A 21640-nucleotide genomic window follows, 5' to 3' on the forward strand; every position below is an offset into this window, starting at 1 on the left:
TTGGAGTTTTGATGCACTTTATGGCCAAAGGTTTGTTGAAAACCTGACCATAAGACTGGAATGTGGAATGGGATGTTTAAAAAAAGGTCTTCCATTATCAGGTAAAAAAAAAATAAAAATAAACAAACAAACAAACAAACAAATAAATAAAAGTTTAAATCTGACATGTTTGAAACCTTCAGCCCTGATTAGGTTCCTTTTATTCTGTCCATCAAAATATTTTCTATTGACTGAAATGAAAATGAAATGAATTTCCAAAAAAACGAGCACTAAACTGCAACACGTACAAAAAACCCAAACAGTATATAAAAAAAAAATACAACTGGAAAATATGAAACACCTTACAACTGGAAATTCTTTCGGACATTTATATTTACGTAAAACAAAAAAGTTGTGAACGGATTAAAATCGAGCTGTAAAGTTTCCTGTATTGCGAGATATTTACTTTAAATCATGTATAAGATTAAGCAGCTCGGTTTAAAGCAGCTCGGTTTAACAGAGAGAGATTACTATCATGCTGTCGCCTGAACATTTTTCACGTCTATCTGGTCAATTACACGTTTGCAAATATCCAGGCTTTATCCAAATTTTAGAGAACAGAAACTAAAACCAGACTAAAACAAACTAAAATACAAAAGGAAAGTAATGAGTTGCAAAAGATAAACATCAGATCAAAACTACATACACACCTGAAAATCAGCTGAATTCCAAATATAATAAAAGATTGTAATACAAAACAAATATCTCTGGACCGAACATAATAAAGGAAAGAGTGACCAAGCTGCCACTACTGGGCCCCTGAGCGAGGCCCTTAACCCCGAGGCTGCTCAGTAGTAAATGTAACTCAATGCCAAAGAGGAAGCACTACATCTGTATGTTTAAATGCTTATAAAGAATCTCACACATGCCCATGTAGATCAGATGACTGACTGGACATCAAAAGCAGTAGAGTATCAAAAGTGCACCTTAGAGGTGCCACAGGATCATTCAGAACATGCAAAACGCTGGATTCTGGAAACTTCTTGATGCACATTTACACTTTTCTCTTGTCAGTTTCTCATATTGCTGACTCCGGCAGTAAAGAGAAATAGATTCAATAATCTGTGTTCCCTTTTAAATAAACAGGAATAAATCTCGTTGGGTGAATGTCAGATAAATTCCCCTGTTGCCCTGGAATTCTGTGTGTGTGTGTGTGTGTGTGTGTGTGATATAATACAACCCCTTACACTACAAGGCTTCCTGACCATTTTACATCTCTCTACTAAGCATAAGTTGAAACAGTTGTGCTTTAGTATTGTGGAAAGAATCAGGAGATTGTGTACCAATGATGATGGACCTTACTCCATCTGTCACTTCTGGCCTGTTAAGATGGAACTCAGGGATCACCAGTTTATTGAAGGTGGTGTGAAACGTGTACAGGTGATTCACACCCTGAGAGGAAATGCGGTAAAAGGACAGCGTTCCCTCTGGGTAGTCCAGGTACACTCCAAATGTTTCTGGACCAGGTTTTGGGCGAGGATATACACACATATATGTTGCTTTCACACGTGCTTCTTCTTCATGGATGGCATAATACTGGTCCTTGTTGCACATAAATTTGAAAGATTTTCCCATAATGCCACCTTTGTCGTCCTTTAATGCTAGACAGACAAAGCCAGTCCATTGTACCTCCCAGTAAAACCGTCCACCTTCCAGTTTTTCCCTGCAGGATGCTTTGACCCACTTGGTTTGTTTGGTTATATTTTCCAGGTCGTAGTACATATCGTCATACTCTGGCAACCAAGCGATTCCTTTCCTGTCTTGAGAACAAATGAGGTCAAATGTGTAATTGATGTTGAGCTCCTGGTAGTCTAGGGAGAAATACAAAAACATTTAGCTTATGTCAATCATTTGACAAAGTGCTTTTTAATTTCAGAGTTTCAAGGTGACAGTGTGGAATGTGGAATCTACAATGTAAAGGATAATAATGCATTGCTTAAGGTAGTGTCCGAGGCTAAACTGCTTTCATGCTGCACATCACACACCTTTAAAGTTACCATATAATACCATACCACACACTTCCTTTGGGGTTCAGCTCATGCTGTTGTTCTGATTACTTCAGTCAGGTGTGTGTTTATCTTCAACTTCGTTAAAAACACACCAATAACCTTTCCTGTAAAAACCTCGCAACAACACAATGCTCCCACCATCATGGAGTCCTTTAGGAAATAAGTAAGCAACTTTATTGTCTTTGTTGTCGGCGGGACGCCGGTACACGCCCACTACAGGAAAAACACTTTAAACACGTCTGCTGGCATGGTGCTGAACGGACAGCGGCAGTTTAGCACCAGTATCATGGAGAGTCTAAACCCGGATGGGAGAAGGGTGGGCCAGAAAAATGAAACCTATGATCAGGAGCAGAGCTGCTCTTCACCATCTGTGAGGAGACCAAAGTGTATAAAAGGAGGCCATGGAGCCTGGGGAGGAGAGCCTGACTCTGACTACACTAACAGAACGTATCTCTTTGTTCTCCCTCACAGGCAGCAGCAGTTGTGGCAGTAGTCTGGCAACTCTCCAACAGCAACATAAACAATTAAACATTTAAATAGTCAGACAAATGAGAAGCTGCTCCCCTTTTTTCATCTTGCTGAGCTCTGATCATTACAACTTTATCTTACCAGAGAAACTCTCCAACAGCTTTATGATCTATTGCATATTCCTCGCATAAAAGCGTCTCAGGCCAAGATAACAGAGAACTCACTTATGCTATTAGTTATGTTGGTATCTTTTTGCACCAACTTCTTCACTAGACTTTTTATTGATTCATAGGGTTCAACAAAACCTTTCTGACCAAAGTATGTTCATCCCTGGTTGTAATACATTCAGATGATGATGGGATTCTTCTTCAGTTTATTTGGAATGTTATGAGTTCAAATCCCAGCCACTGCTGCCACTGCCAGGAAGGCCCTTGTTTAGTTGTATGAATTAGATCATTGTAAGTCACTCTGTATAAGGGCATCGCCAAATCCAAATGTAAATGCTCTTAAATTCCCTGTGTTTACTCCACAGTCCATGTCTGAAATGATTCATACCTCAATGGACTTGAACGTGTGATAACACGGAATGTGTGGAGCTGATCAATTATCTTTAGCCTCAACTGTATATAATGTGATATTTAAGTAAATAAAAGGAAGCAGGATGTAAAAGATTTCATAGACACTCACATTTCCAGAGACCATTTGCTAGTCGTGACTGCCCATCATGGTCCAATCTACACAAACACACACAAACATTTTGTTTAGCTAAAACTGTGTATGCATATTTGCTCCATTCTTTAGCCCTACATGGCTGCAAAGAAAAAACGTCATACCTAACATAACCTATCAGCAGAGAATCTATTTTTTATAAATATAAGATAAATATAATATAAAAGCTAAGTAACATTAGGGTCTTGAGAAAATGGAGATGTGGTTGAGTACTGGTTTGTGAATGAAGGGTGGAGCCAGAGGAAGTATGTGGTCTACCAGGACCTGCTGCACCCCTGAAGCACTGGCATTAGTTCTGCTTGTTGACATTCTGCAAACTTGGTTGCTGTATCATAGTGCTGTTTGACATAGATCTTGTGGTGCAGGAGCAGTTTGTTGATCGACTACCAGGAGAGACAGTAAAATGGGTCCAGTGCCACTGCTTTGCTGCTAGAGGCGGTTCAGTCGGGTGAAGGTCACTTGGTGCAGGGGCAAGAGAGCCCAATGGCCTATTTCAAATAGCCAGGCATCCGTGACATTTTTTGGGGTTGGTGTTCTGTGTGTTAAAATTTGATAGATCTCATCATGCCATTAGAAAGAACTGCACAAGGGCATCCTATACAATGTGATACCCAGAATTGGTGCCTTTGTGCACTGTACTGAAACATTCCCATTAGTAGTGGTGCACAACCACCCCATTTTTTGCCAGAGAACAAAAACAGGTAATTCAGGAAGAGTTCAGGGTGTGCATTAAAATATTTACATAGATAGATACAATAAATACATGTTATCAAATATACATATTAATCTAAAGTGAACTTCATTTTTTATGTACCTTAGGTTTTGCAGTTTGTAACATGGATCATGAAGTAGGTCAGTAAGGAGCTTCTTCCCTAAATGTCCTGGATGATTATAGCTCACATCAAGATCATTCAGGACTGATGATGGGTTTGAGCTGAGAGCTGAAGCCAAAGAAAAGCAGCCCTTTGAACTAATAAAACATCCTGACAACCTAAAAGACAGAAGGTGAAGCTGAAAGTGAGGCAAATTGAGTTACCATTCCAAAATAATGTCAGATATAACAGATTTAACTAACAGGGCTTCTTAAATAAGAAAAACAGTGAGATCAGTTGTGGTGCAGCTGAGTGAAAACTCTGAGAAGTGATTGAGGGGTTTGGCTTGGACTCGAGAGGTGTGGTTTGGGATCAGCCAATCAGAGGTTTGGAGTAACAGTGTTAACACTGTTGTAGCGGTTGAGTTGTGTGAGGAAGTCACTAGAAGAGGTTGGGATTTTTTTGTCAAAATGCTATGATCATACAAATGTGCACATGCATTTATTGTTTCTTTACACAGCTGAATAAATCTGGAGGCCAGACATTGGCTAGATGACTTGGATGGAAAATAAACATCATAAACATTTTTCAAACCCCAGTTTCTGGAGGACACAGTTGGGATTTTTCAGTCCGGCAGCAAGAAGGTGAACTCCTGAATCCTGAAGGTCATTATCTTGCAGATTGAGTGATTTAACCACAGAGTATGTGGCGAAGGTCACTGCCAGATATAAACACGATTTCCTTGAGAGGTTACACTGTCTAAGCCTGTGGGAATAAGAAAAAAAAAGGATTTATAAATTCCCTCATACACTCAACCCCCGATTATTCACGGTTCAGAAAATTTGCAGGTTTTCATTCGGAACCTAACTAACAGCAAGCTGCGGATTATCTCAAAATTCGTGGGAATCGGCAGTGGGACCGAATGTTCAGAACGTTAGGAATAACATTTTTAATGTGTATTCAACAAATTTCATAAAAAATGTAAAAACACATTATTGAATTAAAGTGACATCTAAATTAATTTAATATGGTACTATAGGGGCTGCGGGGGTGTATTTAAAATTCGCAGATTTTTGGAACTCTGGAGTTCTGGGGGACCACTGTATATGGCTTACAAGACCAGGCGAGAGGGCTCCACGCTGCTACCTATAAACCACTGGATCTTCAGAAACTAAGCATGAATGACAGTAACCCCTGGTCTGCCACAGCTTTCCTGCATACATTACTATCCACAGTGCATTCAACTCCAGCCTCTGCCAGTAAAGACTGGCCAGAGTTTTCTAAATGGCCTAAGCAGGACTGGGCACATGCTTATCTCTTCCTTTTTCTTGGAGGAGGTCCAGCTGGCCTACTACATAGTACCCCTTGGGATGCAGCTGACTATGACATGCTGAAAGAAGAGATGTTGCAACACCATGATGGAATTTCATCAGTGGGACTATGAAGCTGGTGCCACCAAGAGATGCCAGATGGATAGACTAGTGAGCACCATTAAGAGGTGGTTACAGCCAAAAAACATTCTGCATTGGAGCCACCTTTCCAGCACCAGGATTTGAGCTGCAACCGAGTGGAGAAAACTGTAGTTAGCTGCCCGACTTAGGCAGCGCCACAGGACAAGCCCATGACCACTCCAAACCACATACCCCCCCACACCCACCCCTGCCCTGCTGACTTAAGAAGCACCATTCGAAAACCCAGGGTCCTAAGCAGTGTGGGTAAAATCTCTGCTGCACTCCTACAGTTGACATAGACTTCTCCTAAAGTTGGCCAGGAGGATTTTCCCACCAAAGTCCAGGTGGGGAACCACAAAAGGGGAGTGGCCACTATTAATGGGTCTGGTCCCTACACTACCTGAGCCTCTGCCTCTGCCAGTAGAGACTGTCCAGAGTTTCCTAAAAACCCAACTCAGGAGGACACAGGAGGACCATAGAACCAAGTGATGACAGAGGCATCCCTCACAGAATCACCTCGCATACTTGACTCAAGAGGAGGGCAGTACAGATAAAAAGATGGTGAGTCTAACAAAAATGCTAACCCAGTCTCTTTTTTAGCAGACCACCCATGAGGGCAACTCTAGGTGAGAACAGAAGGAAAACAAATCACATGAAACACTGTTTAGGGTTTACAAATAAAGTGGGGAAAACAAGCTTAATGGCCATGTGCTTTCCAACCACCCTTAATTTCAGGCTAAAGGAATGAGAGCTCCTTTGCTACATTATCTGACAGGGTTGAGTTTTTCTCATAAGCAACACATCACAGAAAATGTGATGTTCTCAAAATGGTTCTCACCCCAGTGTCTGTAGCTGACAATGAGGACTCATTAGTCCAGGGTAGAGTTGTTTTACTCCCACATCACTGATGCTGCAGTTGTCCAGAATCAACTCTTTCAGAAATGAATGCTTGAGGGCTGATGACAGATATGAACAGCTCTCAGCATTGATCTGACTGCCAGACAGTCTGCAAAAAAACAGTAAACAATTAGTAAACTTTAATAAACATTAGTAAACTGATATTGGCATCAAACATTGGCAAGAAATGAGGAACTGTGTGTGGTGTCAGATTTAGGATATTCTATTAATACATTGTTATTTCATAAATAAAATAATGAAACTTGATTGTTCTGGTTGATGCACTGACATTTGTTCTTTCTAGCATTATTACATGATCTATAAAGTCGTCAAATTCTCAAACTCGCTCAAATCCTTATGTTAGCCCATTTCTCGTGCTTCGAACACATCGGATTTGAGGACATAATGTTCACTTGCTGCCTAATATTTCCCACCCAAGGAAGTGCCCTTTGACCTGGATGGTTTCAGAATTCAGGTGATCGCTCCCTCTGGTGGAGCGGAGGGGTCATTGGTGGGACCGTCATAATGTTATGCCTGAACTGTGTATATAAGACTAACACTATGGAAACAGAAGGTTGGTATTTCCCTAAACATGTACATTTTTAATGTTTAATGAATTTGAAAACATTGTTGTAATAAATAGAAAATTTCCCTCACCTTAATATTTGAAGGTAACAACTGGGACTCTGAAGACCTTGAAGGACCCGTTTCATACCATTCAAAGTTAAGTTGTTGTAACCGATGTCCAGCTCTTTCAAGTTACACTCTGATGACTGAAAAGCTGAAAGCAAAATGTCTGCACAGTCATCTTTAAAGACGCAGGAAAAGAGTCTGCAAAAAGACAAAGAACATATTTGGTCATTCTGTAGATTTTCACTATAAAGTAGTTCATAGGTTGAGATGGGCTTAAAAAAAAAACCTTGAAATTGAAACATTATAAAGTTTAAATGTATTTTAAATGGTTTTATTTTTAAGAAACAACAGTCTGGTACACCGTGACAAACACTGAAACCATCACACCATAAACCCCAAATCTTATTATAATTATTCAATTCTGTTGAAATATTTAAAGTATTTACTGCATGGTATCTAAAGGAACACACTCCCTGTCCATGAGACTGATGTTACCTAACAAGATAATAGTCTTATGTATCGCCTCACACATCAGTTTCATTGAGCCTATAACATTATAGTGTGTGTCAATCACGTGACTATTAATTCTCATATCAGGAACACTTACACTTATTGGACTGACTAGGAATAAGTTTGCTAATATTCATTCTATCAACAGTTTATTACAAAATATTTCATAACCAGGTTCTCCTCACGTTAGTGTGTGTGGCTGGGGGTGGGGGCCCATCAGGACAGCATGCAAAAGAGATGCTCCTGATTTCTCCAGGTTAGTGTGACTGATGTTTAGGTTCTGCAGTCTGCAATAGGAACTGTTCAGGCCAGAGTTAAGAGACTCCTGATGCATGATCAATGAAAAATTGCGACTGAGGTCCAGCTCTCTTAAGGGATTATCTGGATCCTGAAGTGCAATCGCCACAGTCTTTCCACATTCTTCTGTCAGTCCACAATCAGCCATCCTGCAAAAACAGATATTGAACTGAATTACCTTCCTGGGTTGCTCTTAACAATTATCTCCATAAATCCTGCAAAGTGAAGCGACATGAACATAATACACACGATCAGATTTTACAGATGGATTTCAAAACCCAAGTAAAACCTATCGAGAAAATATAACTAATAAAATGCGTAAGACTGATGAACGCACAAAAACACTGAACCTTGAAGTGGAAAGGAAGAAACCACATCAGATTCCTCTCCTGTCAGCCAAGAGCAGAAATCTTGGAGGCTGAATCTCCATTTTTCAGTCAGACTGTGCCTATGAGAGCCTCAGATACCCGTTTTTTGGCTTAGAGGAGAAGAATATAATGCTACTGTAGCTCATCCACCTGAAAGGATGCTGAGATGATTTTCTGCCCATCACAGTTTTACATCCTCATGCTCAAACCAATCTGACCATGTTCCTCTGATCAACAAGGAGTTTCAACCCAGTTCTGATCTGTTCTGTTCTGTTCTGATTTTCTAAAGCACTTTTCTCTGTAAACTCTGCATTTATTGGATTTGGCCAAAGCCTTTATCCAGATTACAATCACAAAATATATGGACAGATGAAAAGATTAGATTGTAAGTAACAGCAGAAAACAAATATAAAGAACTGAATAAAAAAATAAAATATGACTGAGATAAAAAAAAGAAGTATCACTCACAGAGCACGTCTACACTTCCTCACAGCAGGCACAAGCCTCCTACGACCTTTATCAGATGTGTTGAATTTATTCAGATCCAATTCTTCCAGGATTTCTTTGGACATCAGAATGAGGTAGGCCAAGGTGGAGCATTGTGCTTCTGTTAATCGGGGCTTTGTTTGTTTTTCTATCGTCAGAAATCTCCTGATTTCCTCTGCCATCGAGTGGTCATCCAGCTCCAGAAGACACTGAAAAAGGTTTATGCATCTCTCTGAAGAAGGAGTTTTTCTGTCATCTTCTTCTTTGAGCATATTTTTGATATACTGCATAGTTTGATGAATGTTCTTCTGCATGTTCTCTACTTTCAATGGGATGGACTTCAGCAGCTGCAAATTGGACTCCATTGAGAGACCAAGCAGGAAGCGAAGAAAAAGGTCCAAATGCCCACTTTGACTCTTCATGGCATTGTCTATTGCATTTTTTTGTAAATCATGCAAGGTCAACTTTTGTTGAGGAACCTTCAGTGGAGCTCCATTGTTATACTCAAAATTATTATCATAGCTACTTTCACTGGATGCAGAGTCGTAGTCTTCATCTTCATCAGAGAAGTGTAGAGCACGGTGTGCTGCGGCAGGTTTGTCTTGTCTAGATTGCATCGCATTGATTCCTTCAACAGCAAAAGTGTGGTGAACAAAAAAGGCTGCAAGATACTCCTGAAAGCTCAAGTGCACAAAGCTGTACTTCTTTTCTGAAAATATGGGATGTTCTTCTCTAACAATCTCAGTAAACACTCCTGACCTCACAGAGGCTTCAGCGACATCAATGCCATAATCTCTCAGATCATCTTCTGAAAACACAATGCTGCTTTTCTGAAGTTTTTTAAAAGCCAGCTTCCCAAGTTTCAGTATGATCTCAATATCAGAGTCAGAAAGCCTTAATGGATCTCTTTCTGTCCTTCCCAGATATTTTCTCTTTTTCTCATTCGTTTGGATGAGCAAAAAGCGTGTGTACATCTCAGTAAGATAGGATGGGATTCTACCATGCCCTTTGATTAGCATTTTTTCCAGAACCGTTGCTATGATCCAACAGAAGATTGGTATGTGGCACATGATCTCAAGGCTCCTTGTGTCCTTCACGTGTGAGATGATCCTGTCAGCCAAGGTTTTGTCGCTGGTTCTTTTTCTAAAGTACTCCTCCTTCTGCAAGTCTGTGAATCCTCGTACTTCAGTCATACGTTGGATCAGATCTGCAGGGATGCTGTCTATAGCAGCTGGCCGTGACGTTATCCACACCAATGCAGATGGAAGCAGATATCCTTTGATAATGTTGGTCATCAGCTCATCCAGAGATGCCGGTTTGGAAACGCTCGAGATTCTTTTGTTCTCAAAATCAAATTTGAGCTTGCTTTCATCTAGACCATCAAAAATGAATAAAATCCTACAGCTGTCATAATATTGAACATCCTGAAATTCTTTAAGCTCTAAGTGGAATTCACGGAGAAGCTCATGAAGACTGTACTTCTCATTAATGATGGAGTTCAGTTCACGAAAAGGTAAAACAAATATCAGATCGATGTCCTGATTGGCTTTTTCTTCAGCCCAGTCAAGAATAAACTTCTGCACCGAGACGGTTTTCCCAATTCCAGCAATTCCTTTAGTCATCACAGTTCTGATCTTACGCTCGACTTTTTTGGTACCATGCGTCTTCTTATCGTCAGGGTTCTGCTCAGGTCTTTGTTGGTTAATGGGTTTGAAAATCTCATTGCAGTTAATTGGCATGTCCTGTTCAGTAGACGTCTTGAACGCAGGGTCAATCCGCCACACCTCATGCTCCTTGCTCACGCCTTCTGTTTCTCCCACTGTGATAAAAAGCTCTGTGTAAATCTCCCTGAAGAGAGTCGGGTTTCCTCTTCTAGCGATTCCTTCAAATATGATCTCGAATTTCTCTCTCAGGTTCGATTTCAACGTTTTACTGACACTGAATATGATGTCAGATGCTGAAAAATGAGATAACTGCATGTCAGGAGAGATGAAAACACAGATCACACTTTTGTATGATGTTTAACATTTTTCAAAACTTTGTTGTTCATAAATAAGCATTTACTGATTTTCAACTCCGTTTAAATGTACAACATTTAGCAGATGCCCTAATCCAGAGAAACATACAAGCGAGCAGTTGTGGATTAAGGGCCTTGTTTAAGGGCCCAGCAGTGGCAGCTTGGTGGTGTTGGGATTTCAACTTGTGACCTTCCGATCCAGAGTCCAATGCCTTAACCACTGAGCTCCAACCTCCAGTTTACATTCCAAACATCTCAGAGGGCAACCACTCTCTGATTAAGATTAAGAAGAACTAAGAGTTGGAGATTAAGGGATCAGGGTTGGGGATTAGGTGTTGGGTATTTATAGTTCAGCATTAGGGATTAAGTGTTGAAGATTAAGGGTTAGGGATTAAGGCCTGTGGTTAGGGATTAACTAAGAGATAATTGAGGGTTGGTGTAAGGGATTTAAAGTTCAGGGTCAGGTATTAAGGGTTGAGGATTAGGGATTTTGGATTAAGAGCTAGGAATTAAGAGTTAGGGATTAAGGTTCAGGAAATAAGGATTGGGATTAGAGGGATCAACATTAAGAATTAGGAGGGTGAGATGAAAAGTTCAGGATTGGGGATTGAAGGTTTGGGTTCAAGGGATTAGGTTGGTGTTGGGGATTAAGGGTTAATGATTACAGGTATTTTTGAACACTTTATTCTTTCACTTTGCTGAAGAGTGGAAGGAAAATAACCGTCTTACCGGTATGAGATGCTTCACACTGGGTTGTCTGATGGGACTGAACTGGAAGAAGATGCAGAGTAAAGGAATGAAGTGCTCAGATTAATACGAATTTCTTAATATTATGAAGATCATGGTATTTATAAAAAAATATATATTTAATGTTTGTACCTGTTGTAGGTTTGTGTGTTTCAGTTGTGATATTAACATTTCCTTTGATGTGACAACCAACCAGCTGAGGTGCAATAACAGCTGCATTGTCCTGAGCTGTAATAGAGGACTGGGGGGGGACATGGGGTAGGGACGAAGATGCAGGAGTCACTGAGTCTTCCTCCATTTCAGAGCTGAAATAATAGATTTATTATTATTATATAAATATATAATAAATATTATTATAATAATAAATATTCCTCTACGAATGTGAAATCATCGTTCACATCTGAACAGAAACAGAGATGTCAAGGATTTTTAAACATTGTTCTCATTATGACCTGTAGATGGCAGCAGTGCGTATATACTGTATGTTCAACAAACAGATACCTGCAAAGCTGTTATACTCGTAGTATATCATCAGGTTGAGAGCTGAAAAGAAGAAAATAAAGAAGATACACGTGAGTTCATACAATAGTGTTCAGTGTTTTCAGGAAAAAAAGCACAACATCTTCCAGGCTTTTCTTTGCAGAGATATTTATGGGTGGAAATCTGATGGGATCCAAATTTGAGACCCCGGTTTGAAAACAGAGACTACAGATGTGTCATGTCACATCTTTCACATCTGTCTCAGACTGAAGGTGTTCTCCTGTCACACATCCTTCACTCAGTCGAGGTGCAGATACTGATGTTTTAAAAGATTCTGACATGTAGTGTTTTAGTGTCACGCTGGAAACTGAACCACATATTAATATTATGGCTGTCAATCGATTATAATAAATTGATGATGGTGTTTTAATTTACATGAATCATCAGGACACCAAGCAGAACCTTTGCTTTGTTTCCACACGGACGGTTAATGAGGTGATACCGGGGAAACTGTACCTTCTCTAACTTTCATACGGATTACAGAATGAGAGAATATTCGTTTTCTATGTGAACTGGTTGAGTTTTCTATTCGTTTATATTTATTGTGTCTGTGAGGTAAATATTCACGGAGATTCCGGGTTGTTTTATTTTTGTGTCTGTGAAGAGAGATGATAGCGATGGCAGAGAGCGCCCCCTGTCTGTTTGGTTTATTTTACAAAAGCACAGCGTTTTGTTGTTATGAGGAAACGCTTTAGAGATTCGAATGATGCATTGCTTTTATCTGTACGATCAAAAAAGGTTCATTTCAGCGTTAAAAGGAAAAAACAGGCGTTTGTCGACCCTCATTATGTTTCTGTTTACTGATGATAAATACATTTTTGGTGGAGTTTATTCATTTATCTATTTTGATATCTGAATAAAGAAAGGACGTCATGAATATATGTGTGTTGTGCTGAAGGCTTTAATTTCGCTTTTTTTAAATAAAAAAGCTCAAACAGCAGTGCGGCTGCATAAATCGTGCATTAATAAAATGAGCGTCGTTAAAATTTATTTGCGTTAACGTGCTATTAAAGGTTTCATGTTGACAGCCTGAATTAATTTATTAATACAAAACTAAATTCAGATGTTGTTCTCTAATGAATGTATCAGACTGAAGATCCACCATATAGAACACAAGCAGAGAGAAGATGATGATGATCAGGTGATCAGGAATGTCTCTGTTCTCAGTCATGTTCTTATCACTGACTCCCTCTGCCTCATCCACATTAACCCCAGACTTCTTACTGCCTTCTGCTCTGCTCACTGTGAGCTTCAGAATCTAGTCTACATCTGTGGTGTGTGTGAGACAGGAGATGATCCACCAGTGGAGTGAAGAAGCAGCACAATGACATGAAACATGTTGATGAGCTGAAAACGGTGCAGTGAGAAGAATAAATATTGATGATGTCACCAAACAGATTAAATGTAAAGAAACAAGTCTGATGTGAAAATGTAAAAAGTAGAAAGAACAGATATTTGTGTAAAAATGAGTGAAAGTGAAAAGTACAAAAAAACTGATACCAGAAAAATCCACTGAAGTAAAATAACAGTTTATACTTCATTACTTCGCTCCTCTGATTGTGGAGACATGTTAATCTCTGTGTGTGTGTCTCTGTGTGTGTGTGTGTGTGTGTGTGTGTGTGTGTGTGTGTGTGTGTGTGAGTGTGTGTGTGTGTGTGTGTGTGTGTGTATGTGTGTGTGTGTGTGTGTGTGTGTGTCTCTGTGTGTGTGTATGTGTGTGTGTTGGTCAGATTTTTTTTACGCTTTTGTAAGAACGGTGTAAATATATTTTTTATAAACGTTATAAATAATAATAATAATAATAATAATAATAATAATAATAATAATAATAAAAATAATCATTTCATTTCATTTAATTTTATTTATTTGACAGGGACAATGCAACATACATAGTGTTAAAGCAAGCTTGTCACTGAAATGCTGCATAAAAAGTTTATAGCAAATGCTAATTTTCAACTCGTGTCCCTGGTTGGGGTCTAAACACAGTACAATTTACATACTAAACTACTTCAATTTAAACAAATAACATGATATGGACAATTCCCGTCCCTAGTCATACACAATCAAATTTACCCATAAAGTTTACATACACACATATATCATATACAACTTTTACCTACTAGTTAAAAATGAGTGCACCTATGGTTTGTCTTTAACCAGTTTTTTAGCCTGGAAGTAAACACATTAAAGTCCAGTATAGTCTTAATGTCAGATGGTAATGAGTTCCAGAGTTTGGAGCTCTTCACAGAGAAGGTAGTTTGACCAAAACTGGTCCTACAGTATGGGATTTTACAGTCATGATTTGTAAAACTCCAAGTGACTCGAATGCTGCTCTGTCTCGCAATAAATGAACTTAATGGCTCAGGTACTAAATGATAAATGCACTTATAAATTAATTTAAGAAAGCAAAAATTGCTAAAACTCTCAAAATTCATTAAATTATATTTCTTAAAAATGGTACAGTGATGGTGTCGAATTGGTTTTTTGTCCATAATTTTTATTGCTCTGTTGTATACAGAACGTATGCATTTGGTTGCAGTAGGAGTGGCTTGAGCCCATGCTGTCATGCAGTACGATATATGAGAAAAGATCATAGCATGCATTTACAGCAGGGCCGCCTGGTGCGATATAAAACTTCTAATTAATTTAAAACAATTAAGATTACTTTGTATTGTTTTTAAAATGTTCTTTATGTGCTTATCAAATTTTATTTGAGGATCTAAAACCAAGTCGGTCCCCTGGTGGTCTAGTGGTTAAGATGCAGCGCTCCCATCGCTGCGACCCGGGTTCGATTCCCGGTCAGGGAACCATCCCCAGCCACTCTTAGTGCCGGTCCCAAGCCCGAATAAATTGGGGAGGGTTGCGTTAGGAAGGGCATCCAGCGTAAAACATGTGCCAAATCAAACGTGCAGAGGATCCGCTGTGGCGACCCCTAACGGGAGAAGCCGAAAAGAAAGTTGAGGATCTAAAACCAATCCTACATATTTGAATTCTGTAACTGGATTAATTTCTGTATTTTGTATAATAATATTAAATCTTCCTTTTAAATCGAGTTTTTTAATGGAAAAGCACAAAAACTGTTTTTGTGAGATTTAAAACTAGTTGATTTTGGATGAGCCGGGGCAAGTCATTTATAAAAAGACTAAACAGCATGGGGCCAAGTATAGAACCCTGCGGAATGCCCATTTTTATGTTTGAGAGTGTGGATATGTTTTGATCAACTTTAACACACTGTACTCTAGACTGGAGGTAAGATGTAAACCACAACACTGCCTCATTTGAAAAATTTAAATTTAACATTTTAGATAAAAGCAAACTATGATTGACCATATCAAATGCCTTTTTAAGGTCAATAAATACAGCCCCCACCACATGACCCTTGTCCAGGGACTTTTTTTACTTTTTCTATTAAACAGCAGTTTGCTATTTCTGTTGAATAACCTGGTCTAAACCCAAACTGGAGAGGATGGAGTCGCTGTCTGGCTTCTAAATGGTCACTCAGTTGCACTACTACAACTTTTTCAATAATTTTTGATTAGACTGGTAAAATCGATATAGGGCGATAGTTACTCATTGAGTCTTGGCTACCGCTTTTGAACACAGGAATAATTATACCTTGTTTCCATGCACTGGGAAATGTACTGTTTCTGATAGAAAGATTAACAAGGTGGGTCAATGGTTTGACAAGGACATCCTTATACTTTTTAAGAAAACAACTGTTAATCCTAAAAATGTCATCCGACTTAGAATTTGGAAGTTTATTAATTATTTCTGCAACTTTTATATCCGACACCTCTTTAATATAAAAGGAATCTGTTAAGGTTGCTCTCAATAGATAATTGAGAGGATTGACAAGCTGGAATTCTTTTGTTAGTTCTTCAACAGATTATAAAAAATATGAATTAAATTCATCAGCCATAGTGGCACAATCGGTTATACAATTTCCATTAATGTTAAGTTCTGTAATCTTTTTATGTTTATTTGATTTATTAGTCAGATTATTTAAATGCCTCCAAAGTGAATTATTGTTGCCTTTAGCACGATCAATTAAATGAGTGTAATATGTCACTTTTGCTTTTCGCAGCTCAGATACAACCTTGTTTCTAAAACTTCTGTAAGTCAGGAGATCGGTATTAAGTTTAGATCTTAAAGATGTTTTCAGAGCTAAATCTCGTTTTTTCATAAGGTTATGTATTTCATTATTTATCCAGGGCACCGTGAAATCTTTTTGTTTAGGTTTTATTTGCTTTGTAAATTTTTCCATTAGATTTGTAATAGATGTGGTCATAAAATTACAACACTCCTCTACATCATCTAGTGTCATAATTAGTTCCCAGTTTATATTTTTAAGCTCTTTCAAATTGAATTATTCTACTTTTAGGAATAATAAACTGTATTTTTTCATGAACAGGTTTACCAAAGTCCTGCAGGCGCTTCTTCGTCAGTTTCCTAACAGTCAAAGTCATGTTGTGGTCCGAGAGTCCAGTAATCAAATTATAAATCTTCATTATTCGTTCAGGTCTATTTGTAAATGATAAATCAATGAGGGTCTTGGTGTGCCTTGTTATTCTTGTGGGTCCTACAATTATTTTGATAGTTGTATTTTGTCATAAGTGCTTTAAGTTTATGTTTACAGTTTTTATCAGACCAGTTAATATTATAGTCACCATACCATACTGTCTCTCTATAAAAGTCCAGTTGTTTTACTATTACATTTAATCCATCATAAAACTTTTGACATAACACATTATGAGAAGGTGGATTATAGAGGACAGAGATATTAAAATTCATAGTAGGCGAAAGGATTAGATTTAGGGTTAAACATTCCATCATTCAGTTCAATTAAGTGACATTTCAATTAGTCTTTGATGTATATTAATACTCCCCCGCCCTTGCCTGTTATTCTGTCCTTTCTAAAACACATACCCATATTAGTTAGAATGTTACTATGAAGCCACGATTCTGTTAAACAGAGGTCATCCAAGTTTGACTCCAGAAGAAGTGCTGAGACCTGATCAGGTTTAGGGATCAGGCTGCGTATGTTTAACTGCCTGCCTAATATTCCCTTAGGTTTGCACTTAACGTCCCAAAGCACCCGGGTGATGATTAACAGATTGAAAGAGTGGATAATTCTGAACTTTCTGTGCAGCACGACTTTCTGAGCCCCCCGAGCGTGTTTGCTATAATAATAATAATAATAATAATAATAATAATAATAATAATAATAAGAGTCACTGGTGTTTAATCTCCTGAAAGTCCTGACCTCATCTGCAGCTCGTCTCTGCTCTCACTCTGCGGAAGAATCAGCAGAAGAAACGAGAGAAACCCCGGAACAAGTTTTAGTTTCGTTTTGGGCAGAAATGAAACGTGACCGAAATGACGTCAGAAAAGTGCTGAAGTTGCGATCAGATGAAATGATGGAGAATAAACACATTACCGGTGTTGTTGTTGATGAAATCCGACCCAGTCTGATTCTGATATTCTGTAGCGTCAACCACAGTTTATTTTCTCCCTCCTTCACATATCAACTTCCCTTTTCTCTACTGCCCCCTACAGACTATACACCAGAACAGCACAACATTTATAACATCATTCAAACATCTGGAATATTATATATTACACCCCCACTGCACTACAACACTGTAAATCAGTCTTTAATATACCAATCCATCAGTTTACAAAACTAAACAAATCACGACTTGATTAATATTTGTGACAACTGACGTAAGAATGGATTTCAGAGGAGCAACTCACCAACACCTTTTACAATCACAGCTCAGTGATGATCCAGGGTTTCACTTCACCTCCTGATCTGGAGATACTTTGTTATAAACAACGATAAACTGTAATAAACAGACAATTTTAAAATATGTCCTGAGACGAGACAATGCTGAACAGTAGGTGAACAAATCAGGATCTACCAAAGGTTGTTGAAGGTGATAAGCTTCGTGGAGTTTTCAGAAAGTTTGACTGAACAGGAAGCAGCTCCACCATCCATTAGCTGAATGAATGAGCTCTGTTCAGCTTGACGCCCTCAAGTGAAGGCAGAGGATGTGTGGTGTTTTATAGCCTTATTAGGATCTCATAGATCCAGACATACACTCAGCGTACCAGTTTTCTTCTTCTCCACATCACATCAGGGCCTTTACTCCATCAGTCAACTCTGGAACTTGATATCTTCCTGTTCCATAGATTCCAGCTCTTCTTTTCTCTCATCACCTCTAAGAAACATGTCCATTTACATTACATGGATTTTAATCATCTAAACCCCCCCCCCCTTTTTTTTTTGTTTATATGCATTTTTTTTTTAATTGAATGCGATCATAAAAAAAACACCGGGGAATATATGTGAAAATAAACACAGTGGAATTTAGGATTTAAAAACAAATGTCTGAAATAATGAAGATTCTGTAAAAAATATAAATGAGTTTGAAATAATAATAATAATAATAATAATAATAATAATAATAATAATAATAATAATAATAATAAATTAATTAATAAATTAATAAATTAATAAATAATAATAAATAAGGATTTGAATGAAATAACAGGTTTCTAAATAAAAATCGCATTTGATTGGTTTGGTGTGAAGATGCTGCGAGGCCACGCCCCCTCCACACCATTGGAGGACGTGTTCGAGTAGCGTGCGTGTGTGTGTGTGTGTGTGTGTGTGTGTGTGTGTGTGAGAGAGAGAGAGAGAGAGAGAGAGAGAGAGAGAGAAGGATGGAGAGGGAACAATAAAAAGAGAAGATCTGGCTGCGGTTTGGTTTCAGCTCAGATGAATGAATGATGCAGATGAATAATTGGCTGGGACGAGATTATAATAATAATTAGAATTGTTCCTTGTGGTTATTTTTGTCCTGTTTGGGGAACATCTCTCGGCTATGGTGGACTCGGTGCCGGAGATCAGGCCGCTGGAGCGCTATGAGCCGAGCCGAGCCCGAACCTGCGCCAGTCTCCACTGGATCCTCACCAAGGCGTTCGGCTCCTCAGGTCAGATTCGGCTTCTTTAATCATCATCATCATCATCATCATCATCATTATGATTATTTTATAGCAGATCGTATCTGTGGCCTCACCATTGTTATTTATTTATTTATTTTAATTCTAACGCAGGCGCGCGGGTGTCACTTGGTAACTACAGCAGCTCGAGTCGACTCAGATTTACAAAGAGTCGATTCAGCAGGAGCATTTCCTCCATTCCCAGTCTCACCTTAAATCTAACATAAACACACTCAGGGATAAAAACTGGCGTGCACCTCTGTTAAACAGGTCCACCTTCAGTACCTTCAGTACCTTCATACCCTTGTCACCTTTACACCTTCAGTACCTCGGCTCTGAAATCTAATTATGGCCCAAATCCATTATAATAAAGGTTGATGATGTCATCAGTCTTTAAACACCAGATCCACCAGAGCTTCATCTAACCTCATACACAGTCTCAGTGTCAACACACAGTACAGGTAGAGAGCAGGTAGCAGGAGCTCAGAGAGGAGGACCACAGTGTGGTCTTTCATTACTGAGAGTTTCTCTGGAGAGGTCTGAGTCTGTATCACACTGTTCATCTGGAGAAATCCGGAGGGGTAATATCATTCAAACCTTAATTATGATAATAATAATAATAATTATTATTATTATAACAATCATCATCTATAATGATTATTATTAGCAGTAGTATGAAATGATTAATAGTTCGTATAAACAGTGAAAATATGTTGTTTATTCTGTCTAATCAGATAAATCAGTAGCATCAGCTGGATTTATTCAATTTGAAGAAAGCTTAAGAGTCGACTCGCAATTCGGCTCACAATGCTCGAATCGGAGAACCGACTCCTTTTTCTTTAACGAGTTTTCTGAATCAGCAGGAGGAGAATCAGGACAGAGAGCAGGTTAGAATTATTTGCTGTAGGACATCGAGGTGAACTCCAATATCTTCTACATTCATCTGAGCTCTGATAAGAACAAACAGAATGAGAGATTATATAATAATAATTAAAAAAATATTATAATTATTATCATTATGATCATTATTATTAGTGTTATTTAGTTCTTTATTATAGCGCCGGCTGCTGTAGGCTCGAGCCCAAACCTCTCCTCATGTTCACTACACACTAGGGTGTGACGTCACGCTGTAACGCACCCTACCTAGTGTACTAGATGATGAGCAGTGTGTGGGATTGGGACAGAGCCCGGAGCAGTGAAGGGCGGTGCCTCTCTCTCTCTCTCTCTCTCTCTCTCTCTCTCTCTCTCTCTCTCTCTCTCTCTCTCTCACTCACTCACACACAGTCTCTGATGAAAGAAACCAAATGAGCACGTGCATTTATTTTAATGGGCTTCATCAGTGTGAGGTGCACGAGTGTGTGTGTGTGTGTGTGTGTGTGTGTGTGTGTGTGTGTGTGTGTGTGTGTGTGTGTGTGTGTGTGTGGTAGAGAGTGTATAATTGTAGTGTGCTGGCAATTTGATGGACATGCATGCGAGAGAAAAATCCAGAAAATATCTGATAAAATTTATTAGTGTATTTCACCCCAAGACCTTCAGTGATGTTCTGCCTGAATCAGTTCTTCTCCTAATCCCATCATTGTCTTCATTTGTTCAGTAATTTATTTACAGTATCACACTGACCCACTATTCGGGATGATAAACATTTTTGCTGCTCTGTACAGTAAAATGGGATAAAATTATATTTTTCTAGCTGATATGGACATAATGTCCCCCTTCACTGTATCAATATAAACTAGAGATAAAGTGACGTATATGTCATGTTATTTATTGTGCTTATTGTAAAATCCCGATTCCAAAAAAGTTGGGACAAGCAGCAATAAGAGGCCCAAAAAGTTAAATGTACATATAAGGAACAGCTGGAGGACCAAATTGCAGCTTATTAGATCAACTGGCAACATGATTGGGTATAAAAAGAGCCTTTCAGAGTGGAAGTGTCTCTCAGAAGTCCAGATGGGCAGAGGATCACCAATTCCCCAATGCTGCAGTGAGAAATAGTTGAGCAACATCAGAAAGGAGTTTCTCAGAGAAAAAATGCAGAGTTTTTAGTTCTCATCATCTACAGTGCATCATATCATCCAAAGATTCAGAGAATCTGGAACAATCTCTGTGCGTAAGGGTGAAGGCCGGAAAACCAGACTGGATGCCGTGATCTTCGGGCCCTTAGACGCCACTGCATCACATACAGGAATGTTACTGTGATGGAAATCACAACATGGGATCAGGAATACTTCCAGAAAACATTGTTGGTGAACACAATCCACCGTGTCATTCACCGTCACCGGCTAAAACTCTATAGGTCACAAAAAGAAGCCGTATCTAAACATGATCCAGAAGCTCAGGTGTTTTCTGAGGGCCACGGCTCATTTAAAATGGACTGTGGAAAGTGAAAAACTGTTCTGTGGTCAGACGAATCAAAATCTGAAGTTCTTATTGGAAAACTGGGACACCATGTCCTCCAGACTAAAGAGGATAAGGACAACCCAAGTTGTTCTCAGCGCTCAGTTCAGAAGCCTGCATCTCTGATGGTATGGGGTTGCATGATTGTGTGTGGCATGGGCAGCTTACACATCTGGAAAGTCATCATCAATGCTAAAAGGTATATCCAAATTCTAGAACAACATGTGCTCCCATC

The 21640-nt window shown here is 38.9% G+C and overlaps 2 protein-coding genes across 11 annotated transcripts in view; one reads left to right on the forward strand and one right to left on the reverse strand.

Annotated features, from left to right (window-relative positions):
- Positions 1-164: 164 nt before the first annotated feature.
- On the reverse strand, positions 165-17570 carry LOC310715356 (NACHT, LRR and PYD domains-containing protein 12-like). Of its 3 annotated transcripts, XM_083521731.1 has the most exons (13): positions 17441-17542; positions 17267-17295; positions 11965-12006; positions 11596-11768; positions 11446-11487; positions 8682-10656; positions 7734-7994; positions 7063-7236; positions 6347-6514; positions 4652-4822; positions 4060-4236; positions 3204-3250; positions 165-1850 (listed from the first exon to the last, which is right to left on the reverse strand). In XM_083521731.1, the coding sequence occupies exons 4-13, from the start codon at positions 11759-11761 to the stop codon at positions 1249-1251; spliced, it is 3783 nt and encodes a 1260-aa protein (XP_083377857.1). In that variant the 5' UTR covers positions 11762-11768; positions 11965-12006; positions 17267-17295; positions 17441-17542; the 3' UTR covers positions 165-1248. The 3 variants fall into 3 exon arrangements, with proteins under 3 accessions (XP_083377857.1, XP_083377856.1, XP_083377858.1); XM_083521730.1 differs by lacking the exon at positions 17267-17295 and having other exon boundaries at positions 17441-17570; XM_083521732.1 differs by lacking the exons at positions 11965-12006; positions 17267-17295 and having other exon boundaries at positions 17441-17549.
- Positions 17571-18674: 1104 nt separating this feature from the next.
- The window catches only part of LOC310715510 (calmodulin-regulated spectrin-associated protein 3), an 18625-nt gene continuing 15659 nt past the window's right edge, over positions 18675-21640 (forward strand). For 2 of the 8 annotated variants that reach the window (XM_083521964.1, XM_083521966.1), the window contains exon 1: positions 18675-18999. In XM_083521964.1, the coding sequence (XP_083378090.1) occupies positions 18891-18999 (109 nt within the window). In that variant the 5' untranslated portion in view covers positions 18675-18890. The remainder of the gene's footprint in view (positions 19000-21640) is intronic. The other 6 variants (XM_083521963.1, XM_083521965.1, XM_083521962.1 and 3 more) reach the window with 5 other exon arrangements.

Source organism: Silurus aristotelis (assembly GCF_946808225.1).
Source record: "Silurus aristotelis genome assembly, chromosome: 20".
Classification (NCBI taxonomy): Eukaryota; Metazoa; Chordata; class Actinopteri; order Siluriformes; family Siluridae; genus Silurus; species Silurus aristotelis.

Bases quoted from the DNA above. Each gene is read 5' to 3' on its own strand.
- LOC310715356 (XM_083521730.1), bottom strand. From the start codon at position 11,761: ATGGAGGAAGACTCAGTGACTCCTGCATCTTCGTCCCTACCCCATGTC. The intron at 6,515-7,062 runs GTGAGGGAAATT...GTTTTTTTGCAG, and splicing joins TGTTACCTTCAAATATTAAG to ACTGTCTGGCAGTCAGATCA. The intron at 4,237-4,651 runs GTTTGAAAAATG...TCTGTCTTTTAG, and splicing joins TGTGTCCTCCAGAAACTGGG to GTTGTCAGGATGTTTTATTA.